This window comes from Telmatherina bonti, assembly GCF_933228915.1.
Source record: "Telmatherina bonti genome assembly, chromosome: 23".
Lineage (NCBI taxonomy): Eukaryota > Metazoa > Chordata > Actinopteri > Atheriniformes > Telmatherinidae > Telmatherina > Telmatherina bonti.
Genome location: NC_136632.1, coordinates 11,244,802 through 11,262,125, shown reverse-complemented (window position 1 = coordinate 11,262,125; position 17,324 = coordinate 11,244,802). Strand labels below are relative to the sequence as shown.

The window sequence follows — 17,324 nt, the reverse complement described above, 5'->3', positions numbered from 1 at the left end:
TGGTTTTCTTGAAGTGGAGACATTAGCAGAAGTTTTGAAGTAGACAGTGATGATCTTATATTTTTGTTGCATTTTCTTTTAACAGCATGGGGCTTAGACTGTGTTTTGTCTGGGTGGTGATGCTTCATTGAGTATTTTAGTTGAGTATGTTCCTGTTACGTCTGCACTGCATGCATCTCCTGCTGTCTCCTGCACAGGAGGCCTCATCAAGAAGAGGTTAACGACACCTCCAACAATGTACTGACTCGGTGATGCATTGCTGCATATTGGGTAAGCCTCCACACAAAGCTAAAGTTTTTTTTAAATGATCTCTCATCCTTTTAATTTACTTGCTGTACATCAAAACAGCACACAAATATACACAAACAAGCACATTAAACTAATTCAAATGCCTTTTATTTCATTTTAATTTAAGCAAAGTCTGCAGTGTTTTATTAGACTAAGAGCAAGAGAGGAGTTTTTGCACATGTTGTTCAGTGCAGTAAAATGCAATATTGCCACATAAATTAAATCTATTTGTATCCAAACATGCAATTCCCACCGTGTTGTTGTGTTACTGAGCACAAAATAGCTGCTTGGACTCACAAAGTGTCACAGTTCATAGGTATGATCCAAATCTGGACCTAAAAAGCTTTTATTTAAGATCATTTTGATGTGCAGCACAGCTGAAGAGCAACGTTTCTTTGATAGGATCTTCAGCCAGTTGTAGTGAGCCACCTCTGTGCTTTTATAATGATTTCTTTTCATTTGTTTGTTCTGAGAGAAATCTTAGACTAAATGCTCAAAATGCATTTTGGCTCAGATTTCTCTTGGTCTTAGTGACTGAGCCCAGATTTGTTTAGTCTTTAAACTGCCTGAGTAATATTTTCCAAGCTTGTAAAGTGCATAAAACAAGACAACGTGAAGACATTCTGTCTATTTGTCAATCTTTTGCATCCTCTTCTGTTTCAGTCTTTAGACAAAAGTGAGATAAAAGGTGTTAAAGCTATGTAAAAGTTATGTTTATTTTGTATGTTTTTGTATATAACAATATAATGGAACCATTTTTTATTGGTAGAAGTAATGTATTATTTATCCTGCTATGGAAAAGTTTGTTAGGTTTTGTATAGTTTGAATAATATTTTTGTCTTTATATGTATAGTTAAATTGACTATTTTAGGCTCCTTTTAACGTCCTGCATTACGACCATGAAGAGAGAGTGCGCTGCAGAGTGCGTGTGTTCAGTGTTTTTAGTAAATGGAGCAGGACGAGGAGCTACAGTTTTTCTGACCGTATAGAAGAAAATAATTTTTATATTTTTGTTTGTTAAAGTAGTTGCAGTAGTTTTGTGGACGCAACACGTAAGTTTTTGTTTTTTATTGTTTGTTTAATGAACGGAGATAATTTTTGTATCCGTTTGCTTCGTTTTTGTCACGAGTCAGAAACCTGACATCCTGCAAGAGTGGCCAGAACAGGTTCTATTATGTTTAAGTTACGTTGCCACTACAAAAGGTGAAAATCTAATAAACAAATGCGAACCAAACTATGCTAAATCCTTAAATTACAAGTTTTCTGAGAGGAGATCTCAACTGTAGTCTCACACTTATATTAAACTTCATTAAAACTATCTTGCCTAGTGCTGCGTTACTGACACGTTCATGTCAATATCAAAGACCTGCCTAGTATAATTTTTCTAAGACTGAAAATTAGCTGTTTGCCACCTTCATGGCTCTCTGCACAAACACAGACAGGCAGATTGAGTAAATTCCAGCCAGACTAGCAAACACAAAAACACACAAGTATAACACACACAACAATATGCAGCCTTTTCATGCCAACAGATGACAGAGTGCATTGAGAAAATGCCAAAATGCTGAGTACTGAGGGAGAGAGAAAGCACAGGGCTGAAAAATCTCCTATGTCAGACTGCAGAGCTGGCAGAAATGGGATGCATTGTTGAGGACACACACATACACACACACCTCAGCTGCCTGTGTGGTGCAAAAAATGGGAGGATGGTTGCAGTGCTTAACAGACACACACACACACACACACACACACACACATGTATGCACAAATTCAGGCTTTAAGGGACTCTGGCAAGACAGGAATGCAGACAAGCAGTCAGAAAGTAGCAGGGAAAAGTGGGCAAAAAGGAACAAACAGAAAGGAGGATGGATGGAGAGGGAGGAAAAAGAGACGTGCATCTTTTGGCCATAACCTCCCTTCACACCCCCACCACTACATTTTAATCTCAAACTTTACTTCAGTCTGTTCTGACTGTTGCAGGGAGTCGTCATTCTCACTTCGCTCCACGTGTTAAAGACTGTGAACTTCTTTTCTTTACCCGTAGTGCTGACTGAACGCTGATCAGAAAGAAAGAAAAAAGTGGGTTTACAGCTGAAGCCTTTTGAGTGCTTGTGGAGCTGGTTGTTGCGTAGCTGAGAAGCTCACCTTTAACAATCCAGACCAAAGCTCATCACAGTGTCCTGCTAAGTCAGCTACTTTTTTTTTTTTAAATCAACATTGTCTCATAAATTCACGAGCCATTCTCATTCCTAATGTGTCAAATACTGCCATGCTCTCAGAGCCAATGTCAGAGGTGTCATTTAGGGCTGAAGTGTGTGAACTACATTGGCATAAATGACCTGAAGCCAAATCTTCTGCTTAGGTTCTCTGTTAGCTGAGACTTTTACTTTTTACAGTCACATGCCTTGTTTCTTACCTCTCATTCTGTGTAACTAAATGCAGAAATGCCACCAACTTAAACATAATAAATAACTTAAAAAATATGGCTTTAACTTCAAACTTTCACCATGTTGAAAGACATTGGGTAACCCCATGTGTCTCACTGTAATGCTAATGGGAACATCCCAAATGTGTGATATTGATACGGGTTCATGGCACAATATGTACTATAACACACATATACCAATGACTGCATGTTTTTCATCTTGTTTTCTATTGGCCTGTGTCATGTGATGCTCCAGTTCATCTCTTTGCAAACAGAAAAAGTCCCAAAGTCCACATGATGTGATCAGATGTGTTGAGAAAAGGGGCTTTCGCACCATAGAGAGAGATTCTTGTCCTTTCTGTTGTCATTGAGTTTTTACAATTTGTTTTGCTTTTAGCTACAGATTAATCTCAGTTATTTAGTTCAATGAACAGTTATCTGCTTATTTATATGCAGATAACTGTAAGCATGGGACAATAATACTGGTACTGACTTTTCCCCCCATATCTACTGGAATACTGCAACGACAATCAACCAGTCAGCCTTACTGGGTTCTGCTTAAAAAACTTAATGATAAAAAAAAAACAAGAAAGTTGAACTCATTAGTGAGCAACAACCATCACACTGGCAGAGGTGTCTTGGCTTAAATATCCCTGTTTCACAGTCTGGAAATCGGCTTTCTGCACTGGAGACTAAGAATCACCGGCCATAACACCCAGTAGCTAAAAGCCAACCCACTGTTTCTGCATCTGCACGTACAAACCAGAGTATTGGTTTTGTGCATTGTGGTGGCGTGTATTGGTGTGTATTTTGTTCCTTTTATACCACAATTTTGATCGTTGGGAGACTGTAAACTATAAATAAAACCGAAAACGATTCACTCTTCTCATAGACCAATATTTAATTCCCAACAGTGTTTCTATATTCTGCCCTGCCCTGCATGTTTGAGGTGTTTTTTTCTATTTCAGCACACCTGATTCAGATTGATGGACCTCCTCATCAAGTTCTTTGCAAGCCTGTTAATGAGCCATTCATATCAGGCAGGTGTGTTGAAGTGTAGAAGTGTACAGAACATGCAGGGCGGTGATACTTGAGGACCAGCACTGAGAAATACTGCGAGAGAGCATCAAAACATGTGACATGTTGAAACTGAGACCTTCTAATATTTCACAAAACATATTTGGACTTTTATGGCAGCAATATGTGTAAAAAAAAAAAAAGAAGCAAGGACAGGTTTACTGCAATGCAAAAACCTTCTTTGTTTAACAAAGAAGGTCTGGGAATTCAGGGAACCAGTTGCTGGAGCTTTTTAGAGGAATGCGTTCCAGTTATAGTCTTTCTGATTGGAGCTGTTTGACTTGTCTTCTTTGTAGTTTAATGCTTGGTGAAAGGTCAAGAGGTCAGACCAGTCCCGGTCCTGGATTCTTCTAAAACAAAGCCATGCTGCTCTAATGGATGCAGTGTGTGGTTAAGCATGGTAAGTTTTCCACTTTATCCACTTCAAATCAGCTGTGACCTGGAAAACATAGCAGCGCTTCTGGATCACGCTGCGATACAGCTTTAACCAGCATTTGAGCATGGTGTAGTGAACTGTATTTACAGATGACGGTTTCTGGAAGGGTTCCCGAGCCCATGCAAGTCACTTCCATGGGAGAAAGGGAGTTTTTTCCTTCCCACTGTTGCCAGTGTGCTTGCTCAGGATGGGAGATTAGTTTCCTTATATAAGCTATTATGAATTGGCTTTCATTATGTTTTCTTCTCTGTCTGTAAAGCATCTTGAGATGGCATTGTTGTGATTTGACGCTATATAAATAAAGTTGAATTGAATTGAATTGAATTCCATGACAGAGTCATGCCTGTTTCTAACACAATGCTGCCTGAGGGCCTGATGGTCCTGGCCATCCAGCATTGATTTTTGCTCCAGATTCTCAGAATCTTGTGCTGATATGATGTACAGCAGCCGATGGAACACTCTCAGTCTTATTTATGCTGAGGGGGGGGGGGGCAATTTGAATAATTTTCATCTTTCATTTCGTACCTACTCGTTTTACCATCGTTGCAAATAAACTGAACTAAATACATGTTCTTTTTTTCTTAGAAACACTTGGTGAAACTTTTCCAGCTAAATTTTTCTAACTTCTTCCGTCTTCTGTTACCTCCTCTTAACCTTTTATGATCACCTACAAATTATCGAACTTCTGCGATTCCTTATTATTGGGCTGTGCTGAATATTGTGTGAAAAGTCTCGAGCTGATCCAAAACGCTACAGTGAAGGTTCTGATAAGACGGGATCATATTTCTCCAGCTGGAACTTCTCTTCATTGGCTTCCTGTTAAATGTAGGATGCAGTTTAAAATTTTCCCTCGCTAAGCTCCACTGTATATAGAAGAAATCAAAGTTGCACGTATTACCTGCAGAGCACTTTTCTTTCAGACTCCAGGTTTACTTGTGGTTCTTAACGCCCATTTATGCTGGACCCAGAAGAATGATGGATAGATGGACGGACTGTCTCCTGTGTCAGCTCTGCACATTATTTATTCAATTTTCAAGGACCTTAGCTATCCGTCACTTCACGCAGAAAACAGAGCAATGCCACTAGAAATCGCAGGGGGCAGTGCTGAGTTGTATAGCTGACACACAACCAGCAAAAGAAACAAACCAAAGAAGAAGAGGAGCAGGAAACGCCAAATAAAAAGCACTCAGGCAAGTAAATGAATTATAGCGGTGCATTATAGCTACCAACTGGTGCCAATTAGGGCTGGGCAATATGACCAAAATCTCATATCCTGATATAGCTCATTTTAAATCCCCATAATGATATAAAATTGTTTGTGTAATTTTGTGTCAGTCATCAGTTATTTGTCAGATGTGCTTGGCAATCATTGCTGCCGTTGTGATCTCCTTCCATCTGGGGGAACTACGACCGTATGGCGTTTCACAGGTAAATGCCTGTCGCAGAATTTGCGTCTGGAGTTTATTTTGAGCGCTTTCGCCACCCCTTAATGCTGCTTTTGCGGCTTTTACTTGTTGACTCTATTCTTTATTCTGTATTCTTTGTCCTGATTCTTCCACAGGTGATAAAATGAGTTAGTTGTGTCGGAGTCCGTTGTTTGGACTGTGAGTAACGTCGGTCTTTTTTTTATCCAAACTGTATCCATGCAACAGAAATTTTCCCACTTTTAGGAACAAGCTCATCAGTTTGGGTTGTCTGGTCAATTTTAGTGATTTACCCTGCTTTGAAACACGTCTGCTACCGTCTTTTTCCATGTTTGTTTATGTATTTCAGCGTGCATGCCGCAAAGCTCATCTTGACGTAAAATACTACAGTTAAGCACCTTATTGTGGCGTAATAGAGCCTCATAATAAACAAAAGACATTATCTATCATCCAAACCATATATATAGTCATATTGCCCAGCCCTAGTCTCACTTCATCACTATGACAATTTAAAAGCCGCATGACAAGTATGAGGGTAACAGCGGTAACAACAACATATAACAATGTTTGAAATGGATGCCTACATTTATGTAAGTCAGGGAGCATAAATGGGCATTTAGAGTCTCTAACAGTAAAACGGGAGACTCTCTTACGGCTTCGGGATTCAGAAGCCCTCTCTACTTTTAAGATTAGACTTAAAATCTTCCTTTGTGATAAATCTTCAATGACCAATCCCACCAGTCATGTAGTTTTTAGTATACCATAACTACTTACTGTGAAGTATTAGAAATTTTAACACATTAGTGAGCTTTTTTGTATAATAAAGCAAATCAAAAGTATTCAAACAACCATAACACTCTCCAACCCCTCGGTGGTTATAAGAACCTTAAAGGGGTTCACCATGATTTGTGAGATGAAGTTTAAACATCAGTTTCCCTGAAAAAACCCATTTTTATTAATAGCTGCCCACCCTTAACAATATGTGCCAATGGAAAGTAACGAGAGGAACCGAGGACAGGTACTTAGCACACATTAACACACACACAGACAATGTTTCAATACGGTATAGGTGAAGCCCTGGCAAAGCAAGGAAACACCTGAGGGAACATTAAAGATTCATGGTGTACAGTGAGCAGGCATGTGCAGGTGCAAGCTCAGGCCACTCAGGTGATTGTCTCTGTCTGCTTTCTCTTTTCTACGTTGTTGTGTCCATGCATGCTTCATGTTTCGTTTGAAGTGGAAAGAATAATAATCTACAGATTCACGATGATATCCATTCAGGAAGGTGTCAACCTTCGGGAGAGCGTGTTGACACATGCCTGTGTAACCTTGGCAACCAGCGATCACTGCGGGTGCCGATGAAGCGTGTTGTTGAGGCGAGCAATTATCCAGTTAGAGCCCTCCAATGAATCATCAAATACAGACACATAAAGTTACACAAGCACGTGCACAACAAACAGATGCACACACGCACAGTCGCATGATGAGGGGAAAACTTGGTGTGTGACACTTTATGGAGGTCACACACATCCACACATTGACACCAGCCAAATCCTGGCATCACGCTCTCACCTCTCTTCTTCTTTCCTTTTATAACCTATCTTTAAAATCTCCATTTAATTCACTGAGGGATCTTCCTCTTTCCTCCTCTTCCTCTGACCCGTTCCCTCACTGCTCCTCTCTCTCGCTCAGTGTGAGTGCTAGCTCGGGCCCAGCGGGTTTTCTGAGAGGGGTATGACACACCATGGCAATGCACGCGCAAACACACACACACACACACACACACACATTCACCCACAGCTGTGACACGAGGCAGACATAGGGAGACAGAAAAACGGCAAGAACTGCATGCTGTGCAACTACACACACACACACACACACACACACACACACAGGCTGGTCATGCAGAGGGAGACTTAGCTACTGCTGCTGAGGCACAAACAGCTTTGCCTCCGTTTTTATCTCCTCTCTTTCTGAAACATTCCTTTCCTCTTGTTTTTTCTCATCCTCTCTTATCGGTTATTGGTGATGGTTGTGCTGCATGGATAGAAAATAGCAAAAGAAAGAAAGAAAGAGCAGATGGAGACACTTCTGTTCTTTAAAAAGTTTGCTGAGAGGTTTGTATACAAACCCAATGCGGCTTTAATTTAAAGCCACAGCAGTTTGAGTTTCGGCTCGGAACCCCTGAAGACATCCAGTTTTGAAGGCAGTGTCCTGTTTCCTTCAGCAGCACGTTCACCTCAGGTGAAACACAATACAGTTAATGTCTAAATGAGATTTTTTTTTTTTTTTATTGTTTGCATCTTGGTTTTAATCTCACCCGGCTAGTCAAGCAGATCAGCCCTGACCACAATTTAGCCACATTTTGCTTGGAGCCGGTGTTGACTTCCCACCCGGTTTATAACTCAAGGTGTTTGCACTATCATTATAAAGCTTGGTATTCATGTCAGGAGTGCTATTTTGAAAATGCATGACGCACTCTGCGCCTTAATACCAAGGACGTAGGTGTTGGCAGCCACAGGGGACGGTGCAGTTAACTGCTTTGTTTTTGCCCTTGATGAAGTATAGAATATATGTAAAAAGAAGAGCAAGACATTCTGGATGCTTTGCGTTTATGAGTGCAGCTTTTAGTTATATTTGATTAGGATTGGCTGTAAACGCTTGGAAACTAAAAAAAATAATGATGATTTTTGCACAAATTGCCTCTCTGAATCTGACTCATTGTGCAATATTGAGTCTATTAATAGGCAAACATCAAAATAGCTTAAATAGATTAAAAATAGGCTGCATGGGCTTAGTAACAGCCTGCAAGAGCTCCACTTAAGTACCTCCAATTTTATATAAAGTACATTTCCAAACCAAAATGAGAGCAGACTGTGATTAATTTAAATATGCCATTTTAGACACTGAACACAGTAGTAAAACAAAAAGACAAAATTGAATTTGGGAATATGTTAGCCACTGATTTCTAGAAAATAATTTATTTTTCAGAGAATGAAAATAGAAGCTGTGATCAAATGCATTTGTGTGAACTGACTTGGAGAAAAAAAAAAGTGTCAAAATGTGAATTTCATCTTTTTTTCAGCTCATACTGGAATCTACATCTAATGTTAGCTGAGCTTTGTGGTAATGCATGAAAATATGTAAAAACTATATTTAAAAGACAATGTATCACATGCTGAAGATAAGAAATGTGATTGATTTCTAAGAATTAATTATTATTTTAAATTGCAAATTAGGAGAACATTTATTTATTTCTTTTTAAAGTGGGGACTGTAGCAGATCCACTGTTGACTTCACTCCTTACCTTTAATCTGAAACCAACTGTTGTTGCTCTTTTTACTACAGAAAGCATACTGAATGAGGTTTGGCAAAGTATTGCTGAAATGATTTACCTGCAAAACACATCAAGTGGATGGCAGCACATGTTGCTCCAAAACTTGTATTCGCGGTTCTGTAAAATCAGATCGACAAGTTGTCCATCTCGTCTCTAAAAGCACCAATCTCCATGACTTTTATACTATGCTGATATCAAACTACACTGTTATAATTTAACAATAGAAATTCAAATGTTTATAACGCAAACCACAAGACAGTTTTCTATTTTTTTAATAGAAAAAATTAATAGAAAAAATAGGTTAAAGAGTTTTATTTTGATGTGTATAGAAGAGCTTTTACTTACACGTTTGGATGCAGTAATATATGAGAATATTTTTAATGTAATGCTGCAATAAAGTCCAAAGATTACAACTATTTAGTTTATTTTGCGTCAACTCTGTTACATTAGGAGCTATTTGTGGATTTGTCTTAAATTTTATTGAGATTCTGGACTGCAGAGCAGGTCATTTGAAAGTGGTTAAGCTTTTTACTCCATAGAAATTCACTTGTATCAACAACTTTATTTCCATTAAAGCCCTCCTCCCCAATATGCTTTTTTGAAAATTAAATCACTGACCATCACATTTATCTGTAATATGCTAATTAGTCAAGTTGTTTTGCTCAATATTGCAGAACTTTTCCACTGTTGTTGCTACTGTTCCAACTTTTTTTTTCTTTTTTTGTTAGAAATGTGTTTGCTGAAATAACATTACATTATAATAATATAATATTATTTTAAATTTTGATTTGCCAAGCAATTTCTCTTCTGATTTACATTTTATGAAGCTGCATAACTTTTTCTTTTGGATAACTGGGTGCTTTAGAAAAGTCAGAAACCCTTTCAGCAAACACAAGGGCTGTGCATTGAGAGGAAGAGACAGGATCAGGGAGGGAAGTGGAAGACAGGAGAGTTGCTGTCAGTTGCGCATGGCTGCCCTTTTCCATCTAAAGACGGCTGTTTCTGCAGCTCTCCTCGCTCTCCTTTATCTTCACCTGATCGCTGTTGCCTCTTTTGTATTGCTCTCTCTTTCTCATCAGCTCTTCCTCTTGCTTTTCTAGCTTTAAGCCACTCTGCCACACTCCACAGGCAAAAGGCAATCCCTACATATCACTTCTATCACACATGCATGCATAGAGGAATTGTAAAATGAAAAGCAGGTCGACATATGAATACATGCACAGACATATGTTCTCGCTCACAAACATGTACATAAGATAAATACATATGAACATGTGATGAGCTTATTTTGACATACTGGTGATCTTTTCTGATAATATGAAAGGTTTAGAGGGGATGAAAGTTGATGACAGTGAAGATGTTAAAATATTAAAATATAAAGAACCTTTCTTTTCCTAACTTTCAGTTTCAGTATTTGGTAGTACTGTTACTGCCATCGGATTATAAGCCTCTCATTACTTGAAGATATAAGTTATGCCAGATGTGTGAAAAAGATTTTAAGTGATTGTTTATCTTCTTTAATTTATTTAATTTTAGCAGATGTTATGACCCTGTTCCATAACAGAAGATTCTTTATGGTTTGTATAGTATGAACAGCTTTTATTGTGTATGAGTGTGTGTGGAGGGAGAAATACTGACAAATTTGAGATCTGACACTAAAAGTATTTTGAAGCCAGTCAAAAGATATTTCACACATTTGTTGTTATACAAGTTGTATTTTTTTTAAAATTGAAAATGTCAGCACCAGTTAATTATTTCAGTGTTTGACTTAATGTTGATTTCAAGTCTCCGGGAGTGTTTATCTTTAGATTTATTATGAAATGTGACGGAATAAAAGAAAGGAGAGTAGTGTAGTACTGAGACAAAGAGCAGCGGTGTGGGTTTCACGTCCGTTTTCAAAGCGTTCAACTTGCGTTTCCACCATAACAATATTAAGAGGAATATCACGGTAAATAAATACTATATGTTCAGGCCAAACAAGCGGACTGAAGAGGGCTTCTCCACTCGGCTTTTCCGTGTTTCCTGTGTGGTCCGCTCAAAGGGTTAAAGCCCAAAGTGAACTGAATTGTAAGAAGTTGGTTTCCAAGGGAAACTGTTCGCACCGTTCCAGCTGAGGCGGGACGAACCATCTACGTGACACAGAGGGGGTAGGGGTGTGCCGACCAAATGACGACTTTATTTCACTATGCATCGCTTATTGAATGCATCAATTCACCAGTAATTGTACTAAACTAGGGTTAAAACTCACATTTTACGTGACTTATCATATAAACCTTTTTAAATAAATATATTTTACTATTTATCGCTTTCTCCCACCCCTTCAGTAGAGCCAAAGTGCTGGGGCTCCTGCCAAGTCGGTTTGAAAAGAGCAGACAAAGGCTTTGAGCCCAGGACGCCCCTCTCTGCTTCTCACTCTCCCTACAAAGCCAGTCGAACTCAGTCTTTAATGCTTTTCTGTCATGGAGCTGGTTTTTTAATAGGCAGCGCGAAGAGTGTTGGTTTTGTTTTTACTCTCTCATTCTGAAATGTACGACCGCCTGGATCCCCGCTCGGCCGCGAGAGGAAGGCTTTTTGTGGGTATAATACAAGGAAGCGTCGTCTGAGAGAGGGAGAGAGGGGGAAGGATTGACGCTTTTTCCTCCTCTCCTCCTCCTTCCTTTCGCCCCCTCTCCTCCTCTTTTTGGCGGATAGAGGGGTAGAGGCAGGAATAAACGCCTTTTTTCTTTATTTTTTTCCCTTTTTTGATACATTTGAATCCTGCTGCGCAACCAGACCGGATCACGTGGCAGTGGAGAGAGTTGGATCGATTTTGCACAGTTCAGTGTAAAAGAGAAACGCACAAGTACTATTTCTTTTTCTTTCTTTCTTTTTTTAAAAACTTCTGTGGATAACTGGGGCTGTTGATACTTTTGCGTAATTGCAACAGCAGAGGGTGTTGGAGTAGGTTCCTTTTTTCCTTTCTCCTTTTTTAAAGCACTGGTGGTGTGGAGTATTGATTCTTATATGCCTGGGTTTTGAAAAACAATGGAGACGCACATTTCGTGCCTCTTCCCGGAAATTTTGGCCATGATTTTCAGTTATCTGGACGTGAGGGACAAAGGCAGGGTTGCCCAAGTGTGCATAGCTTGGAGGGATGCATCCTACCACAAGTCGGTGTGGAGGGGGGTGGAGGCCAAACTGCACCTCCGCCGGGCAAATCCTTCCTTGTTTCCCAGCCTACAAGCCAGGGGCATCCGGAGGGTCCAGATCCTGTCGCTGCGCCGCAGCCTCAGCTATGTCATCCAGGGAATGCCTAACATCGAGTCTCTTAATCTGTCTGGTTGCTACAACCTCACGGATAACGGGCTGGGACATGCATTTGTGCAGGAGATCCCATCACTTAGGGTGTTGAACCTGAGTCTGTGCAAACAGATCACAGACTCCAGCCTTGGCAGGATCGCCCAGTATCTGAAGAACCTGGAGGTGCTGGAGCTTGGTGGCTGCAGCAACATCACCAACACTGGACTTCTGTTAATAGCCTGGGGCCTCCACAGACTCAAGAGCCTCAATCTGAGGTCCTGCAGGCATGTCTCAGATGTGGGGATTGGACATTTGGCGGGCATGACCCGTAGTGCAGCAGAGGGCTGCCTGAACCTGGAGTACCTGACTCTCCAAGACTGTCAGAAGCTGACAGACCTGTCACTCAAACACATTTCCAAGGGGCTGACCAAGCTGCGGGTGCTGAACTTGAGCTTCTGTGGGGGGATCTCAGATGCCGGCATGATCCACCTTTCCCACATGGCCTCCCTGTGGAGCCTCAACCTACGCTCCTGTGACAACATCAGCGACACAGGCACCATGCACCTTGCCATGGGCACCCTGCGGCTCTCTGGGCTTGACGTTTCCTTCTGTGACAAGATCGGGGACCAGACCCTGGCGTACATTGCCCAGGGGCTGTACCAGCTGAAGTCCCTGTCTCTGTGCTCGTGTCACATCTCTGACGACGGGATAAACCGGATGGTGAGGCAGATGCACGAGCTCAGGACCCTGAACATTGGACAGTGTGTGCGCATCACGGACAAAGGGCTGGAGCTCATAGCGGACCACCTGACCCAGCTGGTGGGCATTGACCTGTATGGATGTACCAAGATCACCAAGAGGGGACTGGAGAGGATCACACAGCTCCCCTGCCTTAAAGTGTTGAACCTGGGACTGTGGCAGATGACAGAGAGTGAGAAAGTGAGGTGATTTGAGATGTTTGTGTTGTGAATGACTGCTTTTGTGTGTGTGTGTGTTCATTTTCTTTTGGGATGGAGAGGGAGCAGGAGGAGTGGGTGGAGAGTTTTCTTATTTAAAAAGAGAAAAAGCTCCCTGCTCCCTCCTGTGTAAGGTGATCCTCTTCTGTGTGACCAGAATTTTCTGTTTGAGCGTTTAATTTAGTTTTTTTCTCCTCCTGTTGGCCTTGCAGGATTTAAATTGGGTATTTTCATATGATTTAATATTCTACACAGTAGAAAGCAATTAAAACTTTTGTTATAAGCTCATAAAAATCCTGGAAACAAATGTTTAGATTCTGTTTTCTGTTTTAATTTGTCATGAAATTGGGCTTCGGACTGGAATAGCCTTAGAGCAAATCAGCCTGTTTTCTTTCATTTTTTTAAATTTTTATTATTGTTCTTAGTGTTTGTTTTTAAATCAAGTGTCACTTCCTTAACAAAATACTTCAGTTCTGACACTTCCAGGAAATTCTTCATCCACCCAAACTCCTTTTCTTTATTCAAAGCTGAGAGAGGTTGTAAAATTTAAGTATGAGACTTTTTTTTTATTTTTGAAACGAGTCTAGATCTGACAACTAATCTGCGCTACAGCCATCACGCCTAAAAGAAAGGAAAAAAAAAAACATTTGGCTACCTCGTATGTGGTTTTTTTCAAAGGGTGTTTACTGTTTTAAAAAAAAAAGAAAGAGAAGGAAAACCGGGAATGAGAGACTGGGAGAAAATGTGCCTAAAGGGACTGTGTCTGCCCCCTCCCCCATCCCTCCATCACCTCCCTCCCTCCCCTCTTCCATGAGCAGAGCCGGAGAAAGGAGACCAGTGCACAGTCTAACTACCTTTGTTAATTTACCCCCATAAACAGCAACAATTTTCCACAGCGAGCTGTAAAAGAGGACATCGCTTTATGCAAAATTCAAACACCACGCCAGCATGCAAGGGCCTTTTTTATTGTTCGTTTCCTTCATTCCGCAAGAGATGAAGTCCAACTTTAAAGCCCTTTCGACCAATTAAAAGAAGACAAGCTTATGAGCTTACCCCTGCCAGAAATACCTATACTGATTCTATAATGACAGAGATCTAGAGGAAAGGTATCGCACATGAAAAAGGTATGATCTCTCTGTTATTTAACGCTTTGTATGTCCTTATAGGATTATCAGGCTGTAGGTATTTTTTGTTTAGGGATGCAGATGGAGATAAATGTCAGTGAACGTTGTTCAGAGTACTTCAAATTGAAGTGATTTCTATGTTGTACCCTTTATTAATCTAAAGAAAATCAGGGTTTGCCTCATGGTTTTTATTTTCCCACATTAATACCAACACATTCATGTTCATGTCGCTCTCACCGGTGCAGAGTGAGGAGGGCAGGGATCATTCTTTTCCTTCTTCTTCCTTCCTTCCTTGACCCCCTCTTCTTCTCTGAATAAAACTACAACCCCCCCATCCATTCTGAGACACGCTTCGAATAAGGAGCAATCGATTATTTTTCTTTCTCTCCTCCGTCTCGGGTTACAACAAGCTGAATGCGTCTCTTTCTCGCTCTTTCCTCATCTCTGTCTTTTCTTTTAACACACACACATTTAGGCTCCACACGTGCACACGCGCACACTGACGCCAGTGTGTACATTTTTAATGTAATGCAATGACCTGCTAGAAAATGAATATACAGATGTGCGTCCTGCTGAAAACGCTGTGTGTGTTTGACAATATAAAGATGTACTGTATATTATGTGTTTGTAAAGAAAAAATGCAGAATCAAATTAAATTGTTTTATATTCTTACGGTTAAAACAATTAAAGATATTTATATAATGAACCAAAGAGAGCTGTGTGGATTACTTGTGTGCAGGTGTCACACTTGATTATCAGGCTTCTTTATTGTTTATTTAAACAGGATTGTAAAGAAAAAATAAAACACGAAAATACAGATCTGTCCTCTTTGAATTTAAGTTAATACGACACAGTTCTTAATTGTAACGCCTCATTCCTAATACCCACCCACACATTTGGGACTATTGTCTCATTTGTCCAGCCGTGCTTTTCAAAAGTGCAGGGATAAAAAAAAAGAAAAAAAAGGATCTTTTGTTGTTCTATTATTTATGAGGAGATTCAAAATGGATGCTTGCTGTCTTGATTTGGCTGCAGTGTGTGTAATTAATTATCACCACGGCGTTTATTATAACAAACTGTTCTACCCTGCAGATTGTTTTAATCATCAACGTTTCTCCTCTTGCTTTCGAATGGAACCTAAGGGTGTTTTGCTAATCTCTGGGTTTAAAATCTTTAAAAGTGAAACTTGTGAAAGTTTTGGAGTTTTTTTTTTTATTTTTAATTTTATGTGTTTATATTATTTAATTGGTGATTACAGATGTGGGAGAGCTGTGCCTGTAAGGCTGCATGTACAGAGTAATGGGATTTAAAAATGAGTTAGGATGCATTTCCCTCTGCTTTCCATCAGGATGTGTGACGTGACACACACACACAGATTCATATTTACATACACTGAGCGCGGACTCGCCAGGCCAGTCTGTAACCAGCGTTCATCTTCAGAAGTTAAGAAAACAGGTTTTGGTGTTTTTCCTTCTTTTGCGCTCTTTCTCTTCTTGTTCAGTCACGCATACCAGATCCTGGACCAAGCAGGAGCCCCCCTCCCAATCACCACACACACACACACACACACACACACACACACACACACACACACACACACACCCTCCCACTCACACACAGGCAAACTCTTCCTTTTAGCATTCCACACCATCATTCAAAGCATTTAAGCATTCTCTCCCTCCTGACTCTCTGTCCATGGGGATTTGGGGATAAAGGCCAGCTAGAGGGATTGTTGACCACAGGGACAGAAGAAAAGACACACAAACACACAGAATGTCAGTGTTTGCTGTTTCTTAACTTTGCTTTAGCTGGCCTTTGGTCTTGTGCAGCAGCACTGCAACCAGTGCATGCAGAGGTGTAAAAAGATTTGTCGCTGCGCTGTTCAAGAAACCTTGAAAACAACATTTAACGCCGTTGCAGCGAACAGATTTGTCATCTGCTTTCTGGGGTTTGCCTGCGTGGTAATAACATTTCACCTAACAGAGTAAACCAGAGCTTGGATACATATTGAAATAATTAATTCTATGAATAGCGAAGTGGGAGGTGAGCAACGTAACTGATTGTTTCTTTATCATTTGACATTTCAGCCCGCAGACCTTTTTTTTTGCCCCCACAAATACAGGAGACAAGGTCGCATCAAGCATTCCTATGAAACCATCTGCAGACTGAAATGTAGACTGACGAAGATACAATCAACAGCATTCAAATGATAATGTGATACTTTATTAATCCCCACAGGGAGAATCTCTTTTTGTCTGCTACCCTCCTCATAGAGGTCAGAGGTCAGCCTCTGTTCCACAGCACCAGAGAGAGACGGTGTCTTGCTTAAGGACACATCAGCAAAGTGGACGGTTGTCATATTAGGTCACCTTGCATCCCTTATTATTGGTGTGTGGAGCCTCTGCATGCGTTGCAAGCCTCCTCTGAAGCGCTGTGTCGTCTCATTGTAAAAATACTGAAAGTCTTTGTTTTTTCCATGAAAGAATTCCCCGAACAACCTGTGAGGAGAATACAAACTTGCCCATTGTTATATAAGTTGCAGTCTCAATTTGCATGCGAGAAATAGAAAGCTAAGAGTGAATTAAGCACTGGAGTTTTTTTTTCAGCCTGGCGTCGTCGCAGATTTATCACTCTGTCGCTTGCAGTGTTAGTGCCCTTTGCATTGTGCGAAAAGAGCACAGGTGCTACCGGTCTTGTCATGGACAATGAGGTAACTTGCAAGAAAAATACCACTGTAGGTCACCAAAAGCTAAGCTGTTTTTTTTTAAAAAAAAGGCCACAGCAGCCTCCCAAATGTAGCCGCTGCTATGAGCTCACCACAGCAAAATATCTCAAGTTTAACACTTCCATGTTTGCTCCTCCAAAGATCTGTTCCTCTTCCCTTTTTTGTGACAAATGAACTAATTTACAGCTCTTACGGAAAAAAGGAAGTCCCTACTAACATCTGGCGTCTACAGAGGGAAAGGGTACAGTAAAAA

The 17,324-nt window shown here is 40.5% G+C and overlaps 1 protein-coding gene across 1 annotated transcript; it reads left to right on the top strand.

The window, feature by feature from the left end:
- Positions 1-11,884: 11,884 nt before the first annotated feature.
- On the top strand, positions 11,885-14,984 carry fbxl14b (F-box and leucine-rich repeat protein 14b). The gene has a single exon (XM_079263329.1). The coding sequence runs from the start codon at positions 12,012-12,014 to the stop codon at positions 13,212-13,214; it is 1,203 nt and encodes a 400-aa protein (XP_079119455.1). The 5' UTR covers positions 11,885-12,011; the 3' UTR covers positions 13,215-14,984.
- The last annotated feature ends 2,340 nt before the right edge of the window (positions 14,985-17,324 follow it).

What these genes read in the sequence shown, in the direction of transcription:
- fbxl14b (XM_079263329.1), top strand. Translation starts at nt 12,012, where the DNA reads ATGGAGACGCACATTTCGTGCCTCTTCCCGGAAATTTTGGCCATGATT.